Here is a 17,137-nt window from a genome sequence, read left to right as displayed (position 1 = left end):
TTTATGTCTGCTGTAGAATCCCTCAAACAGAGGTCAGGTGCTCTACAGTACCTTGAACCAGAGGGTGGAGGTGGATTTACTAGCTCAACTAAACTATGAGGAGAAATAAGACAGAATAAAGTCTTAGAAGAATTAGTCAATGGAGAGGGGAATAAAAGCACCTCCCAAAAATGTGCCACACGTGGTAGATTTTGGAGGCAAAAATCAGACATTTTCACTGCTGCAGATTATCCTTTCAGCTGTCATATTACATTCGAAAACATGATGTGGTCCTTAATGCAACAGAATTAGTGCAGTGTAAAATAGTGGCAGCTGTTCTATCTGCAGTAGCATATTAGACTATTCAGTAGTCTACAAGAGAAGATGAAATTGATGGTGGAGTGTCATATAACTTTACGATACTTATCTGTCTCAGAATATGTGACTGCCTAAAAGAGAAAAGGGTTAAGGGAGACCGCAAAGGGTCAGGAACAGGAAAGGAAGGGAGTTTGTCGGATGGTTTAGTCCCTAGGAGATCTGGCATCTCTTTGTCTAAGAAAGGAAAAGGAGGCTTTTGGAGCTAAACTCCCACCAGGGAAGTTGCTCTCAGCCCTGAGAGTGATGTGCAGATGAGGTAAGCTGAACCTAGCTGTAGGACTGACTCCAAACAAGCTGACTGGTAGGCTGCCTCCTTTTACAACTAAAATCTGGATATGAGGATGGGGAAGTCCCTACACTGGGCCAGAGAATGCTTTAGGAAAGGCAGAGGTCACAATTCAGGTGATCCCATTTCCCAGAGCAGCCATATAGTCCAAATGAGCTCATTGTTTGCACTGCTTGTGGGCTTAGCTGGATGTGGACCAGCTAATTGGGCCATGAAAAAACTTTCATGGCAGATGGACCAGAACCTTTCCCTGCAGCTTCTGCAAAGACCTCCCTAAGACAGCATTTACCTGAAGTTTGAGCAGCATTCCCTGGTGCTGCTGAAGGAGTGGCCTGGTGTCTCTGCAGCCTCTGCTGTTTGAGATCAGGGTCTGCTGCTTGCAAGGCTTGTTTTTGTACCAAAGACTGTTGATTAAAGGGAGGGAAGACGATTTCTCTCTTGATTACTGCAACAAAAGGAATGGTGAAGACCTTTCCAGAGTGCCAGTAAACTCAGATACTCTGAAGGATAAATTGTCCAGCCTGACATTAAAGATGCTTGCTCATTTAGCAAATACAATATATTGAATGGTTATTTTATTAATTACTCATTAGCCATCAGTGTTCTGCCTCCTGAATTAAGGGATGTCAGTGAAGAACCATGTAGCTGAATTTACCATGGTGCTAAAATATGCTTTGCTGTAGTTTGCTGGTTTGCAAATTATTCATTAGAAGGACAAGCAATGAATGTTAAAGATAGCATATTTAGAGATATATTGATGTAGTCTACTGAAATTAAGAACACTTCCTCTTCTTTAATGATATTAACATAAACAATAATTTTACATGGCCAGGTCTGAGGCTAAAGGATATACTTTAATCCCCACATATGGTCTGTACAGTGGCTTTGAATTCCAGTGCACTGAAATATGAGTATAATTCTCATCTGCATTCACCTTTAGAAGACCACTTGTAATTTTCCTGCATGTATGCAAAAAGTCTCTTCATTTCCAAGTGATCCTTGTGTTAATACTGTCTATTAGGGAAAGCATGCACAGTTCAAACTTTGTACCAGGTGTAATGACAAACGAATTAACTAATTAATTTTCTTGGCACTAGTCCACTTGTCCAAAAGACATTTAATCTCATAAAACACATACATGTATAGCATTAAATTCTATTAACTACACAGTCAGTTGCTCAGAAAGTTAGTTCAATTTACTCACATACAAAAAGCTGAGTATGGAATTCCCATGTTCCTGCATGTGAACATGACCATGTATCCTGCAATTCAGCTTGTGCCCACAGTAATAATCACAGTACACATACATAAGTACACACATATTTAGAAGCTTGTAAAAGCTTTTAAAAGCTTTTAAAAAAAAACAACAAAACTTTTAAAAGATTGGAGTCTGGATGAAAAATTGGTTCTATATGCATAGTTCCTTAAAGTGGGTTACCAATGTTAATCTCCTGCACATGTATTGTCAAATAGGATGTAACAAGGGGAGAAATACAAAAGTAACTCCTGAGACGTGTTAAATATTTTACCGAAAAAGCAAATTGCTCCATTTTACAGCAATCAGCCTATAAAGTGAAACTTGTTCCTGCCAGTCTACTTCTTTTATCTACTTCAACTACCGTCAGGTTTGCTTCCTTTATACAAAGTCATAGAATCATCACCAAATGGCTTAGGTTGGAAGCAATATTAAAGATCATCTACTTTCAACCTCCCTGCCACAGGCAAGGTTGCCACTCACCAGATCAGGCTGCCCATGGCTCCATCCAGTGTGGCCTTGAACACCATCCAGGGCTGGGGAATCCACAGCCTCTCTGGGTGCCCTGTGCCAGTGCATTGCCTCCCTCTGAGGGGAACATTTCCTCCTAACATCTAATCTAAACCTCTCCTCATTTAGATTAAAACCACTCCACCTCATCCTATCACTATCAGACTATGTAAAAAGTTGGTCTCCCTCCTGACTGTAAGTTCCTTTTAAGTACTGGAATGCCATAGTGAGGTCTCTCCAGAGCGTTCTCTTTATCAAGCAAAGTGGCACAAGGGAGCCATCCCCGGGAAAGTAGCCCTCAGCACCTATGCCCTTCCTCCTCCTTCAACCTTGGGGCAATTCACAGGCTATAGGCCCCAAGTGCTAACACTGTCATGTTTTGGGCATCATGGAACACTGTTAGAATGATACCATGGTGGCCTCCTGATGTCACCTGCTATCTCAGTCTTCTGTTCTGAGCCCTAAGGGGGCTCAGAATCTGTGTGTGGTTTCCTGTGTCCTCTCCTGGTCTTCCTAGTACAGGAAAGACATCAGCATCAAGCTGTCAGAGCTGGGCAGGGTCCAGGGAACCCCACATCTGGGTACAGGCAGAGAGAAATGCTTTCGGTCAACGTTAAGGAAAGAACGGGGAGGAGGGTCTGAGTGTTCCCAGCTGCTGTAGCTGCTTACTGGCATGTGGAGGAAGACAAAGACTGGCTTTTCTCAGAGGTCCTTGGTGATGGAAGGCACCAGGCCCACACTGGAGCATGTACAAATCCCAGCTAGGCTGCCCTGGATTTGTCAGCATTAAACAGCAAAAGAAAAAAGATAAAATCTTTCTAAAGCCAGAACATAACATCTTGAAATTACTTCCTAGTTTGTTTCATTTTTTATTAGCATTTGTCATGCTTTCAGTCAAAAGAGCACTGCATGGACTCTACATGGCCTTTTGTTTACTGAAGAAATAAAAGATGATTTCTATTACTGACATAAGCTATCTCCTTGTTACTGCCACAAGCTTTCATTATATTATATATACTCTATATATCACCATGAATAAGTTTGCCCAGCAGAGAAATGTGGCTTCCTCTGAGGTAAAAGCTGACAGTGATTTGACAACTAAAAGCAACACTGCAATCAATTCAGGACAGGAAATGAAGGATACCACACCCCCGTTGAATCTGCAAAGGAAACAAAGGTAGACTAAATGTATTTGTTGACAGAATAAGTTAGATTTTGAATAGATTTTCCTACAGACTGTAGGAAAAATTAGGGGGCTGAAGTGGATGGCAAGTCTGAAGAGGAAATTGTAACTCCATAATGCATTCTGGTTTAGATTCTGCAGAGAAAAGATGGGAGAAACAGCTGCTGCAATGAAAAAAACAGTGACTTCTATTAGAGCAGGGAATAGGAGTAGTGAGAGATCCCAGAAATAACAAATACCTTCCTGGACTGGCAACAACTCTGACTGGAATGCAGAACAAACACTGTCCATTTTTCCCCAGTGGCCACCTGGGTGCCTCTGGGGAGACCCTGCCTTCCAATGCTGCTTCCTGCTGCCTGTTGCCTACTATTAAGAGCATTCCTCTCCTCAGTACTGTCCCCTCTTCTACAGTAACATTAATCAATTGTGTCTGCACATTTGGTGCCCCACCTTCTAATGTGAAGAGACACGTTTGCCCAAGGAGAGATTACAACCAGCCAGACTGTATCCAGTCTGCAGAACTTTGATGCATAGAAGGCCCTGGCTGAGCAAAACTGGTGGCGACAGGGATGCATCTCATCCTGAGTTGGAGCTGCAACAAGGGAGAGGTCACACTGCCAAGGCCCATCAAGATCATAGGTCAGGGAACTATAAGCAAGGGCGCATGCAAAGGTGATGTGTTTTGTGGTGACAGCATCACCTTCTCCTCCCCAGATTCCTCCACTGACCTTTTGCTGTAGCAAATCATGATCATAAATTACTCAGATGAAGCAAATTCATATTGTTTATGGTTTGAACTCATATATCAAAACAACAGTAATAGAATCATTTGTGATGTTAGACTTGTGTTTTTCCATGATGGATGCTACCTATGAAAACTGCTGACATATAGAAACAAGTCTGAACTATATTCAGAAATGAGGATCCTTGTTTTACTGAGACAGAAAATTTAGATGTCTAAAAAGATCTTGATATCTTGGTGGGTTTTTCTTTTGAAAGCACACCAAATGTGCTGTCAATGACAGTTTGTCAAGAAGTGGTTTTCTTCCAAAGTTCATAGGTACATATGTACATCTGGAGACTTCAGTATACCTTAAACACACTTACGTGCGTGTGTGTGTGTGTGTATCTGTCAGTCTCTTGCCTTAGGTCAGAAAGACCGTGGAAGACACAGCCTTTCCAGAGCATTTTAACTACAAGACCACCTTTTCTTTCAGAGCAACATGGCTCACCAGGATAATAATAATAGAAAATGGGGCTGACAAGGGTGTTGAGAGTTAATCTCATCCATACCCCGGCGTAGGACGGAGATCAGTTCGACTGTATTTACTCCCAGTGTTAGGCACAAATGTATAATGAGAACTCAGTTTCAGTTTGTTGCCCATAGATAATCACCTGTTTTTGCTGCCTTCCTCTGGTGCTAAGGACAATTTAGATACCTTCTTGTACAGCTTCCTCACTAAGTTTAATAGAAAAGTACATAACTACCATTTTCCCTAGCTACCAAAAGAGCTAAAAGCCAGGCTCAGCCCTCTGCAGCTTTTTCCAGACACTCCCATTCACACACCTAGTGCTGTCAATCCTCTAATCCAGGATTTAGATGAGCTTGTTTACCACAATCCCATTTTCCGTGTGATTTATCACCAGCACCCCATGTGTGAAGAGGCAAGCAACACACAACACACGCTGCAGTTGGAGGTTAGGGATGAGCTCTTGCTTCAGGCACTTGTTTTTCTCTCATTAGTGAAAGCTAACAATAAATGTGAGAATTGTAGACGTCAGAGGTAATTAGGAAGAAATTATTTCATGTTACCCAACAAAAGAAGGCCTGTGAATAAAGCCTAATCCTACTGTCTGTCCACTCTTTCTATCCCTAAATGACTCTGAGATGAGGAGGGAACAAAATGCTCTCCACAGCACTGGATGAACAGCCGTTATGAGATCCAGCCCTAACAGGGGCCATCTTGTTTCCATCATCTGGCTGAATAAAGCCTCCCCTCAATGGGACTGCTACACAGCCCAAATAATTTATTGTGTCAAAGAGCTGAGTCTCTTCACCACAGAATATTTTGGTAAACAAAAAGATCTCTTTAGATTATTCATTCCCTTCAGGGTTATGAAAGAACTGCTGTGCATTTACAGAGGACAGGTACCTCAGTCCAGCATCCAAGGGAGCTGTGACTGTGGTGCAATAGAGTGGCCTGTGCCCTGCCATGGCCATGCATCACGGCCAGTCTCAGCATTTCCTCCACATGGCAATACATGACCTGCTCTCAAAGCTCAGATCTATTTTATTTTATTTTTTGGCCTGAAATAAAAGATCTCACGTCTGTTGTCATGAGAAGAGAGTCAGGAGGCAAACTTGGAGCAGCCATGCCAGCACAGCCCCAGGATGGGAAGCCAGGGAAGGGAGTCCTACTCTGCCTGCTGACACCTGACCCAGCATATGGATGGGACAGGGCTGGTGACAGCAAGCTGACAAGTGATGGGTGCAGACAATAGATTAGGGACTGTTTTATGGATATAAGCAAATGCTTAAGCTACTGAACTGGAACATTAGTCACATATAATCTTTACAAGCAGTTTCTTTTGGACCATGTTCTAACAATCCATCTAAAGAAGAATGGCCTCTAGCACAATGATAACATCACACTGCTCTTTATTCGGCTTTGTTGAGCTGAAAACCACAACTGACCAAAGCTACTGGACTGTCTTCCATGAGCATTATGTTTAAGATGGAAGGAAATTTTGGAGACAAGTGAAGAAAGTTATCCAACCACCTCTGCAGATCAGCTCATCCTTAACACTGGTAATACCTCTGCCAACTTCACTGTGACTCTGAAAAAGCTATCCTTTTCCCATACTGTCTATATTTTCTACCCTTCTATATGGTTCTTCTGTTTACAAACATTCTGCAGTGCTCTTTTTCCTCTACACTCAGCCTCACACAGAGAGACACAAAAATAACTGGCAGCTGATGGGAGCAAGTGCAAAAACCTCGCAGCAGGCACACGACACTTAAAATTGATGGCAATTTTTTATATGTGTGGCAATTCACCAAGTTCATTTAATCTTAGGATTTGTTTCTAGGCAGTGTTTTTCAGCACACCTGGGGAAGACATAGTATTGATTGGGGAGTGTGGAGATTAGATTACTTTTCAGATCAAGATAGTAGGCAACCATCATCTGTCAAACTTGCCATTCCGTAACAAAGAAGAATAACTTTTCACATTACATTTTTAAGTCATAGACGTCTTGCAACTATTACCAAAGCATCAGTGGGACTATAAACACATCTGGAATGTATGTCTGCATTTCATACATACATATTTACAGCCAGATGCATAAAGAGACAGTCTCTCTGATCTATTTTCCTACTTCCTATTCTTTGTCTTGTGATACTTGCAGTGTGTTATTTATATTGCTTCAGATCGATATTTTCCACTTGTACAGATGGCATCCCATCATGTATTAAAGAGTGCATAAATCTAAGGTTTTACAATAAACAATGTAGTGCACTACTGTATAACTGTCAGTGTGGCTTGCCACTAACTCACTGCTTTAAAGCCAGAAGAACATACACAGTAACACAGTCACAGGGTTCAGGAACTGGATGTCCATCAATCAAAGTCACAGAAGAGGCAAAAGGTAACGTCAGGAAACTTCAAGAAGATGGTACTTTCTTATTTATTTGTTTCAAATTTAATTATTTTTTGTTAGTTAATGTGCAGAAGACTGCTTCCCTACTCCATCTCTCTTTGCTTTCACAGTAGATACAATTAAATATGACTCCAACAACTGACAGGTCTTGACAGTAGCACAGCTCAGAATGCAAAATCTTACTGGATTGCCTGAGGCATCTGCTGATGATCAGCAGCAGTTCCCTGACACACACTGCTCACTGGGTAGTCTTTAATCTTCTCTGCCTTGTGACTTGCAGCCAACCTGTCCTCTGCCCTAAGGTGGGTAGGAGTATACTGATGAGATAGACACGACACTGATAATGTCTCAAGAAACAACAAGATCCCTTAACACCAATTCTGACTGTTAGGCAAAGTAAAGCATAACATTCTATATTATCAGATTTTTTATAGAATTGTTTGACCTCATCCCAAGAGGTTTGGAAAGCCATGAGGGAAGCAATTCAGTGAGAGCAGATAAGGACAACGCCGTGCATTCTTCAAAAGCAGAATCTCAGCTTCAAGACCCTTGTATCTAACTGCTGATGAGCCCCTTTGCTACAGTTGAGGCTTAAGAGACTCAAAAAAAACCTTTGGTGTTTTAGACAGCCTCTCTTACAGGATGAATGGCAGACTGACCATATTCTAAAGACACACGTCTCAAGGTATGGCAGTGGCGATCTGAAAGAGGCAAAGAAACAAGTTCTTACCAGATTAAGGGAGCACAGAGTCTTCAGAAAAGTCTAGAGCAGTGTATAACTGTGAAGAAATATATAGAAACATTTTTCTCTAAAGGGCTTTTGTGCTCACTAAATAATACATCGACAGAAGGAGCTTGTGTGATCTCTTAAAATCACCACTATGATTCCTCCGGAAAAGAGAAAAGCAGGGACTGGCACTGGAATACTTGTCTTGGTGGAGGGGGATAGTCATGCAGTTGCTGGGAGACATGTAGCACTGCTGTGAACTGCCCATCAGTGCTAGACCTCTTCCTTGCCAAAGGCTTCTGACAGGCAATGTCACTGTCATTGTACCAGGAGAGCCTCCAAGACCAGTTCCAGTTCCTATCTATCTGTATCCTTATTTCACAATCATAGCCAAGAAATACATCAGCCCCCTCATTGATTTCCACTGATAGCAAAGTTCAGTCACTCCATCCTGCTCTAACCTGAATGACTGGGGAATCAGTGCTTCTCAGCATGTTAGACAGCCAGAATGACAGTCAGAAGGCAGAAATCAGACTTTTCCCTCTGCTTGCTAACATCCAGGGCTTTGTTTTACCTTCTGTTTTTCCTTTCTAGCTTACGGCCACTTAAATGCACTTCTTGTGCAGCTTGTGAAGATATGCAAGCACCAGAGGGAGGAAATGGAGGAGGAGACTGGGAGAACCTCAGCAGGCAGAGCAAAAAGAAAACTATACCCACTTAAAGATTTATTTGTGCAGATGGTCTGCATGTCAGAACAGAAGTTAATGGAACTATAAGGGTTTTTAACAGCCAAGAACATGGTCTCTAACATCCGCTTCCTATCCCCAAGTCATGTGGCTCTGCATCTTAATTCACTGTTTTTGCTCCTCGTTTCATAGTTAAGTGTCACATTCTGGGGGAGTCCATTCTGGTTTGTTGAGAAGAGAAGGTCTTCTAATTAGTTGCTGCAATTGCTGCATAAGGACTGCCAGCAAACAGTCTATGGAACAGGCATGTTTTGCAATAAGATCAATTTCTGCTTGGGCCTGCCTTTGCTAAGCCTTGAAACAGGATATACGTCAGTGAAGCAATACATTCACCTGAATCACAGAATCTCAGAATTGTAGGGGTTGGAAGGGATCTTTAGAGACCATCAAGACCAACCCCCTCCTAAATGAGGTTCCCTGCAGTAGGTCACACAGTTAGTTGTCCAGATGGGTCTTGAATATCTCCAGAGAAAGAGACTCCACAGCCCCTCTGGGTAGCCTATCCCAGTGCTCTGTCACTGACAGTAAACAACTTCTTCCTTGTGTCAGTATGGAAGTTCTTGTGTTGCAATTTCTGTCCATTATCTATTGCTGCACACCATTGAAAAAAGTCCCCCCAACAACTTGATTCTTGCACTTTAGATAGTTACAGTTATGAGATCTCTTCTCAGCCTTCTCTTCTCCAGACTGAAGAGTCACAGGTCTCTCAGCCTTTTCTCCTACGGAAGATGCTCCAGGCCACTGATCATCTTTGTCACCCCCTGCTGGACTCTTTCTAGGAGATCCCTGTTTTTTTTAACAAGGGAACCAGAACTGTACACAGTACTCCAGATGAGGCTCATCACGGCTGAGTAGAGGAGGAGGTTCACCTCCCTTGACCTGCTGGCCACACTCTTCAGTGCACTCCAGGATACCACTGGCTTTCTTGGTCTTATGACACACACTGATGGCTCATGGTCAACCTGTTATCCACCAGGACACCCAGGTCCTTCTCTAAAGAGCTGCTCTCCAGGAGGTCGCCTCTAATTTGTACTGATGTATGTGGTGATTCCTCTCCAGGAGCCTACACTTGCTCTTGGTGAATTTCATCAGTGGGCTCTGCCCAACTCTCCAGTCTTTCCAGGTCTTGCTGAATGGCAGCACAGCCTTCTGGTGTGTCAGCCACTCCTCTCAGCTTTGTATCATCAGCATCCAGGTCATTGATGAAGATAATGAACAAGATTGGATCCAGCACTGATCCCTGGGGAACACAGACCTCCAACTAGACTCCGTGCTGCTCAGATGTGTAGTGGGCCATATTCTGCTGTAACATATAGCCTCTGCAGCCTCATCCTTGCAACTGGTCCAATATAAGCCAGGGCACTATTCTCCTAACTTGGGAAGCAGCTATGTGTTTAAGTCAGTTCTGGAGTCTCTCTACCAGCTGGCAGATGCAATAATAAAATCATCATAATTTTCTGCAACTACTGCTACTTTCTGTTACTTTTAAACAGGTTATGATCAAAAATCTCTGAGCCAAGTTGTTTCTTGGTACAACTCTAACAAGGCTGGACTATACTTGGGATCATATTGACCCAATGCAGTATGCCAATGGTCAATCGCTCAATATGCCAGTCTAACAGCTTCTTTTTAAAATGACATTCTCTTTATAGTACTAAAATTTGATCTGCCAAATTGTACAGCTAATGAGCTCTTCTAAACTAAATAGTGTGAGGATTATGCATAAATACTGAAGTATCCTCATCAGCCTCTTGCTGAAAATTATTTGATCCATTACAGACGACAATAACTATTTGCTGAAGTTTTTATTCTGCATTTTTTTACTTCTGTAAGTAGCATATGTAATTTCATTGGCTGGTTATTTTAAGCCATAGAGGACCATTGGTAGAATAGCACAAATCCCTCTGAAATCCAAAATTGCCATCTGCAATTATATTCTGCATCTCACATCTTCTCTAAAGACTATAAATGCTTCACCACTTTAATTTTGCTTGGCATTTGCATTACTGTGGGACAATTACTAAGCAATGGCAAAAGACAGATGGAGTAATGAAGTCCGGACATAAAGAAATATTATCCAAATTGAAGTATTCCCTCTATTTCAATCTAGTATTTGTCAGCCTGTATACATCGATACATCACATTTAGGTAGAAGGCACTGTTAAGACATGTACCCCTCTTTTTGATGCTGAAACATCTGTGTTTTTTTGCATATTAGAGATGAGGAAAGCGGTTTTCTCCTTTTATTTCTTGACTATTCAAAAGGATGAGAAGCTGAATGGTAAACACTTGTCATTAAAAGGTCAGAGTGAAGAGTATTTTTTTCAGATAAGGCTAGTGAAATTCTACCAATTTCAGTGATATTACACTGGTAACAAATGAGAATGAACCAGCAATGGTTCAGCTATTTTTTTGCTCGTATATACACGGTTTTAATTATTTGAAGCATATATGATGACTTCTAAGTCCTAGCTATGCTGCTAGACAAACATTTTATATTACATTATACCTCAAACTCTGAACAAGCACAGATAATAGAATAAATGCACTTGCAGAAACAAACAATGACATTGTGAGAATAGGTGGCTTACACAGGAAGGGTTCTGGGTATTGCCAAAATTAGCTTCCCCAAAAGACACATACTGAAGAAACATACTTCACTGGTGAAAAAAGCATGTTTTGGAGAGATAAGAGATAGATAAAGTATTTATAATAAAAAATCACCTGGAGCACAGTGAGCTACAGTCAACATTTGCAAATGACACTATTTACCTTCATTAGACAGAGCAGTAAAACTTCTAAGAAACACAAATAATCTTGGCAAATGGGCAGGTAGAAATGCCGTTTGTCATTGTAGTGTCATGTGATGCAGATCAAGATCCACTAAATATAAAAAATTCAACTCCTCACCCACCTCAATGGGTTCAACATTGATTATATAAGACCAGGACTTGGACCCTGTTATCCTGCATTGCTCTTTTGGACCACGAGCTTCACATCTGTTTAACAAGGTATTAAGCTGAACAAAGACTGGATTGAATTTTGGTGCCCATCAACAGTGCAGAACCATCTTTGGTCACCACTGTTGTAGCCCTTCACAAAAATACCAAAGAATTGACAGGTTTTGGAGAAAGCTAAGTGTGATTCAGCACAAAGAAAGACTCTCAAAGATGGACTGGAACAATGTGGTTAGTTTATTCCAAAGAGAAGATAAATGAGTCCTTGCATCCCTGCAATAAGAAAGATGCTCCTCCACCTCATGGGGAAAAACAAAAAAAAAGAAGAGCCATCAGAAAACTTGCTGGTCCTCCTTGTGGATTTCTTGGTTAAACCAGCAGGCAACCAACAGCACTCACTGGCTCTACATACCATTGAACTGATAATATAACAGTGTTAGATCAACTCCAGAAATTATGGCTGGAGCGCAGGAAGTTCTTAGACATTCCTACCTGGCCTTGCTTTACTAATAGTTGATGGAAATGTTTCATTAATGGGTACCCCTCTATGTTCAACGCAGTACAGAAAATCAGAACAGCTGGTGAATAAGTGTTGTTATAAAGAGGAAAGAGTGTACAAAAGTAAATCTGTTCAAGCCTGACACAACAAAAAATACTGAAGGATGAAAATATTTTGAATCAGAAGACGACTCGCCTACTCAGTGGACACTCAGTCAGCTGAGAAAGTTATACCTCTGTCTTTTGGTAAAAATAATCTATTATCAAATGGCACCTATATCCAAAATGTTATCAAAGCTGAACTTATCCCAGCAGTGCATTGAAAACAACTGAACGCACACAGTTCATGCAGGTACTTACACAACCAAAGATCCTGTACTATACACCAGGAAAATTATGGAATGTTACAGTACAGCAGCTTTAGTTCTTAGTCTTTTTTCCCACGGCTTTTCCTTCTGACTATAGTGAACAAACAGATCTCAGATGTTTGCAGAATGTAGATAAAAGGTGTCCTCCCACATGTTTCCAAAAACAAGAGCTAGAAAAACATTAATCTCCTACCTTGTTAACTTTGTTCCAATCTGCTGCCTAAGTTCAAGTCTCTCCTCATCTGTCTGCATGGGGAGAATATTCTTTTCCTCCAGCTCTCGCTTGGAAGGCCTGTTGCTGAGTTTGATTGCTAAAGAGTCCTTTCTGCAGACTTTCCTTGCCAGGGAACCTGTGGGAGAGAGGAGAGGCTTTGCCAAAGGAGGTGTCATCATTTCATTCCAGCATACAATAGGCAAGGAAGTGGCAGGCAAGGGAGGGTGCTACATTCTTATTTGTATTGGTATGAACAGTGGGAAAAGGGGCATCAATTAACATCTGGTTTTCAGTTAGCCACAATTCATGCCATAATACAGAAAGGATGAATTTTGTAGTTACACAGGAAAAAGAATATTGATCCGCAGAGGGGAGTAGAGAATAAAGGCCTGTCTCATAATTTCTAGAAGCATCTGTAGCATTTCAGAATTCATAATGGAATGAATAATTCAACTTCTGAGAGGGCAGCAGAGCTACAGCATGTGGAAAGAGAGAGGCATCTCTCTCTAGCAGTGTAACACCAGGACATCCAAGTTAGCACTTAAAAAAAAATCAAGACTATGAGAAGTGGAATAGACCTTTAAGTACATCAGCTGATGCTGCTTTTCAGGCAGTGACAGTGGCAAAGACAGTGTGAAAACCAGTGGCATTTCACGGCTCAAGCTTGCTTCCCTTCGTTTGCATCCAAAGCAGACAGAGCAGGGTAGAAATGCACAAGCAGACTGCAAGCCCCTGTGAGGTTTCAGACTTTATCAGGAGAATGACAGATAATGCACTTCTGCTTTGCTTCTTCATTTAAGACAAAAGACTCTGATTTCACTTGCAAGGTAAGGTAAGATTCTGAGATGATCAAATATGCTTGTTTTAGAAACTTGTGTGTGCTTTAAAAATGGTGTGATTGTACTGCTATTGGTTTTCAGAAGAAAAAAAAATTAATGGCCTGAAACTTCAGCTCAAACTGCAAGATAACAAGACATCTTCTATGTCACACACAAAGTAAGGTATCTCATCTTCATGAGACAGCCCTATGACACCACACCAGGATGGCTGTTATTCTCAGAAAGGTCAGAAAGGAGACACAAGTCCCTTCAAACTGTAGCTGTTATACAGCTGTCAATAAACCCATTCATATCTGAGCTCAATTTACCACATCAAAATGGACCACATCAAACTGGAGTAACATCACACGTAACCCAGCAGCAGCATTTTATATTCATTTTGTGCTGATACAAACACCTTAACAGAGTGTAAGCCAGTACAGAACTGCTCACAGCAGTTAGTTAGCATTGGGTATACAAATTTGATTCCCAGTTTGAGTAGCAATGGTACAAATATGAAATGACTCCAGAAAAGAAATTATCCTAATACAAAAACACTGCATGCTAAAATCAGATTCATTTCCTCAGTTATGTAAGTCAAGAGTTCAGGTTTATAGATTAAAAAAAACCCTGAAGAACAAAAACAGAACAGAGAAAAAAAACTGGGATCTAAACACAAACCAACTTACTCCCACACATACTCTCACACTGTTTGCCATGTAAAATGCATCAGAGCGGAAAGCAGAACTGTGCTGCATTCCAGTGCAGAACAGAGCATCTGTATACTGATCATCTGCACAGTTCTCTCTACCATCATAATTTGAATTGCACACCACAGGCTTTGTAAGTAGGTGTGCTGCTAGGAAGAAAAATAAGATCCTCCCCCACTTTTTATTCATATCTTATTGTACGGAAGTTTCAAGACTATTTCCTCTACTTTTTAGTCTACACTTAGGGGTTTTATTCTCTGATAATGACCCCTTTAAAAGCATGTGCAAACTTCTGATTCTGATGTGATTTAATACTGACGACGCTTGTAAGATCTGATTATCTATCTGTGGCACTTTAGTAACCCTGCTGAGTTGATCTTGACTTAAGCCAAAGTCAGGGCTTCTCTATACTACTGACACTTGGGATAGTGAATCTGAAAGTCAGTTTGAAATTGAACTAAGATAAAACAAAAAAGGTCATTTGAATTCTGTGTGAGAACTACCCACAGGGATTCACATGGATTAGGGTAATCAGTTTTAATTCATACTCCTCATTATTTTCCATTAATTTACAGAATGTCCCCATGTAGTCAAGCCCTGAGAAAAGCAAAAGCCGCGGTCAAGAAAGAAAATGCACAGGCCGTGTGTTTCTTTTGTGTATTTGAGATTTCAGAGGAAAACTTCAATAAGTGAGAAAGCCAAAATGGAATGCATCTTACTTGTAAATAACGAGTTATCCTCATCTTCATCTTCCTCTTCCTCCTCTTCCTGTCGTGGGTAGAGACAAGAAGAATCTTCATAGTCAGCTTCATGAGGCACGTTTTCTTTATTGTCATCGCATTCGATTACAACAGTTGGCACTTGTCTCATGTCTGGAAGGCCTCCAGGTCCTGGTTTTGTAACATTGTCACCTGTGTGTAAACCAGAGCTGTTGGGAAAGAAAAACAAATAAATAAACTAAAAGGAAACAATGCAATGGAAGACTAGGTTGCTCCTCTCACTGCATTTAGTAATGGTCTTACATCCCTTTTTGAAAAGAAACTAGAACAGAAATATCTTCATGACCTGCACGACACCTACTGCGATAAAATGATTACACATTAGATCTAGAGTGCAATATTTGTTAGTGAGATGGAGGACGGTATCCAGGCAGAAAGCCAGGACTAAAAACCAAAGTACACGCAGTTTCAAGACTTAATGGGAATTGCACCAGCTACTCCGATTTGATATATGTGTGAGCTCTCCACTACCACCTGGGCAGGAAGGAGAAAATATCTCACCTGAGTGTAAAAGGTGGAGTAAAAGGGTGGGAGGAAAGAAAGGCGTGGATTTTAGAGGGGGACTGTACACAGGCTGAGGGAAGCCATGGCTTGCACAGTTGAAAGATGTTGATTAACTTGAGAGGAGGGCAAAGGCATGACTCTATGAAGCAGAGGGGACTGACCATGCACAACTGAGCTTGGAGATAACAGATTTTGGGAGTTGGTAAGAAAAATGAAGAAGGGAGCTAAAGTCTGGAAGGTTTATTTCCTGCAGTAACCCTTTTCTTGTCCTCTGCTGCTCACTTCATCCACGGGCTGGACATCAGCCTGAATTAGTATCTAAACTAATATTTCTTTTGTCGTGAAATGTGACAAAGACCTGTCATTACTACTGCTACCATTTAGCTCTGCTTGTGTGCTGATTTCAATGTCCTTCAACAAGGACCACACCAATACAAGCAGTGAAACAGGAATATGAAGAGTTGGATACTGAAGTCAGACATCGCTCATGTTGCTTTTCTAGCGTGAAATGAGAATGAGATCCGTAGGCAAAAATGATGTCTGCTGAAATTTACTCCTTAGTGGGAAGAAACTGCTCTCCCTCCTGAGTCCCAGCTGAAGCAACAAGTGCATGAAAGGTGAGGAACATCTGCCTGTTGGACGTTCTCTTTAGTCAAATTCTCATTTTACATTGCACAAGAATTCAAGAGTGAAATCAAATGTGCCGGCTGAGATGCATCTGAAGGACTCAAATTTGGGAGTGACCTTACCAAGTGCTAAGAAGCCTCAATTCTCTTAAGTATTTTAGCCTACCCTGAGTATCTTGAAAAATAAAATAAAATAAAATAAAATAAAATAAAGTTGTATTTTTATCTTTAAATGATTTTCTATGAAGTTAACTTGAAACATTTCTCTTTTTTTTTCTAATCTAAATTTAAAATAGACTCTCAAGTGGCTGCCAGATAACATCCCAGAGAATGCTTTAAAAATGTACTTTTGGGCATATAATGCCAGGCCACAATGAGCTTAGGGATCAAGGAGAATAAAGGGCTTCAGACCCTGTGAACAAACCGTACCATGCTGTTATCATCACGTTCAGCTTCTAAGGAACCGTTTTGTTAATTGCAACATGTATTATCGCAAATTAACCAAGAATAAGCTGCATAGCTTTTCTGGATGCCTTGAAGAGAGGAACTCCATTTTCTTAATGATATTCTATGTTTCACACCACAATGCATGAAAAACTCACAAAAAGCTGGCTTGTGCAGTAAGCTGGACCTAAAATATTTTCTATGCTGCGGTAGCATTAGAACTCACCAGCTGAATTCTCCTAATGACACACAGATGTATGACAGTCTTTAAAAACTTCAACTCCTGAGGTTCAAAAATCTTCAACTTACTAATTTCATTTGAAAAATGATTTTGCTATGTAACGTGTTTTTGTAGCTCCTTTAAGGAGAAAGGCAGGAAATTCAAAAGCCTGGATTTTCAAGAGAAATTAGAACAAAGAAAATCCATTAATATTGCTATAAGAATGGTGATCACAACCACTGAATCATTAGTTCACCTAATTTGAAAACAAAACA

At 41.0% G+C, this 17,137-nt stretch overlaps 1 protein-coding gene across 22 annotated transcripts in view; it reads right to left on the bottom strand.

Moving 5' to 3' along the window:
• PHACTR1 (phosphatase and actin regulator 1) overlaps nucleotides 1-17,137 on the bottom strand; it is a 283,166-nt gene that overhangs the window by 33,830 nt on the left and 232,199 nt on the right. For all 22 annotated transcript variants that reach the window (XM_072329549.1, XM_072329546.1, XM_072329552.1 and 19 more), the window contains 2 exons: nucleotides 15,009-15,217; nucleotides 12,741-12,897 (listed from right to left, as the gene is read on the bottom strand). In XM_072329549.1, the coding sequence (XP_072185650.1) occupies nucleotides 12,741-12,897; nucleotides 15,009-15,217 (366 nt within the window). The remainder of the gene's footprint in view (nucleotides 1-12,740; nucleotides 12,898-15,008; nucleotides 15,218-17,137) is intronic.

Source organism: Excalfactoria chinensis, chromosome 2 (genome assembly GCF_039878825.1).
Source record: "Excalfactoria chinensis isolate bCotChi1 chromosome 2, bCotChi1.hap2, whole genome shotgun sequence".
In the NCBI taxonomy this organism is placed as follows: Eukaryota; Metazoa; Chordata; class Aves; order Galliformes; family Phasianidae; genus Excalfactoria; species Excalfactoria chinensis.
Note: the sequence above shows the minus strand (reverse complement) of the source record. Positions and strands in the feature narration are given on the sequence as shown.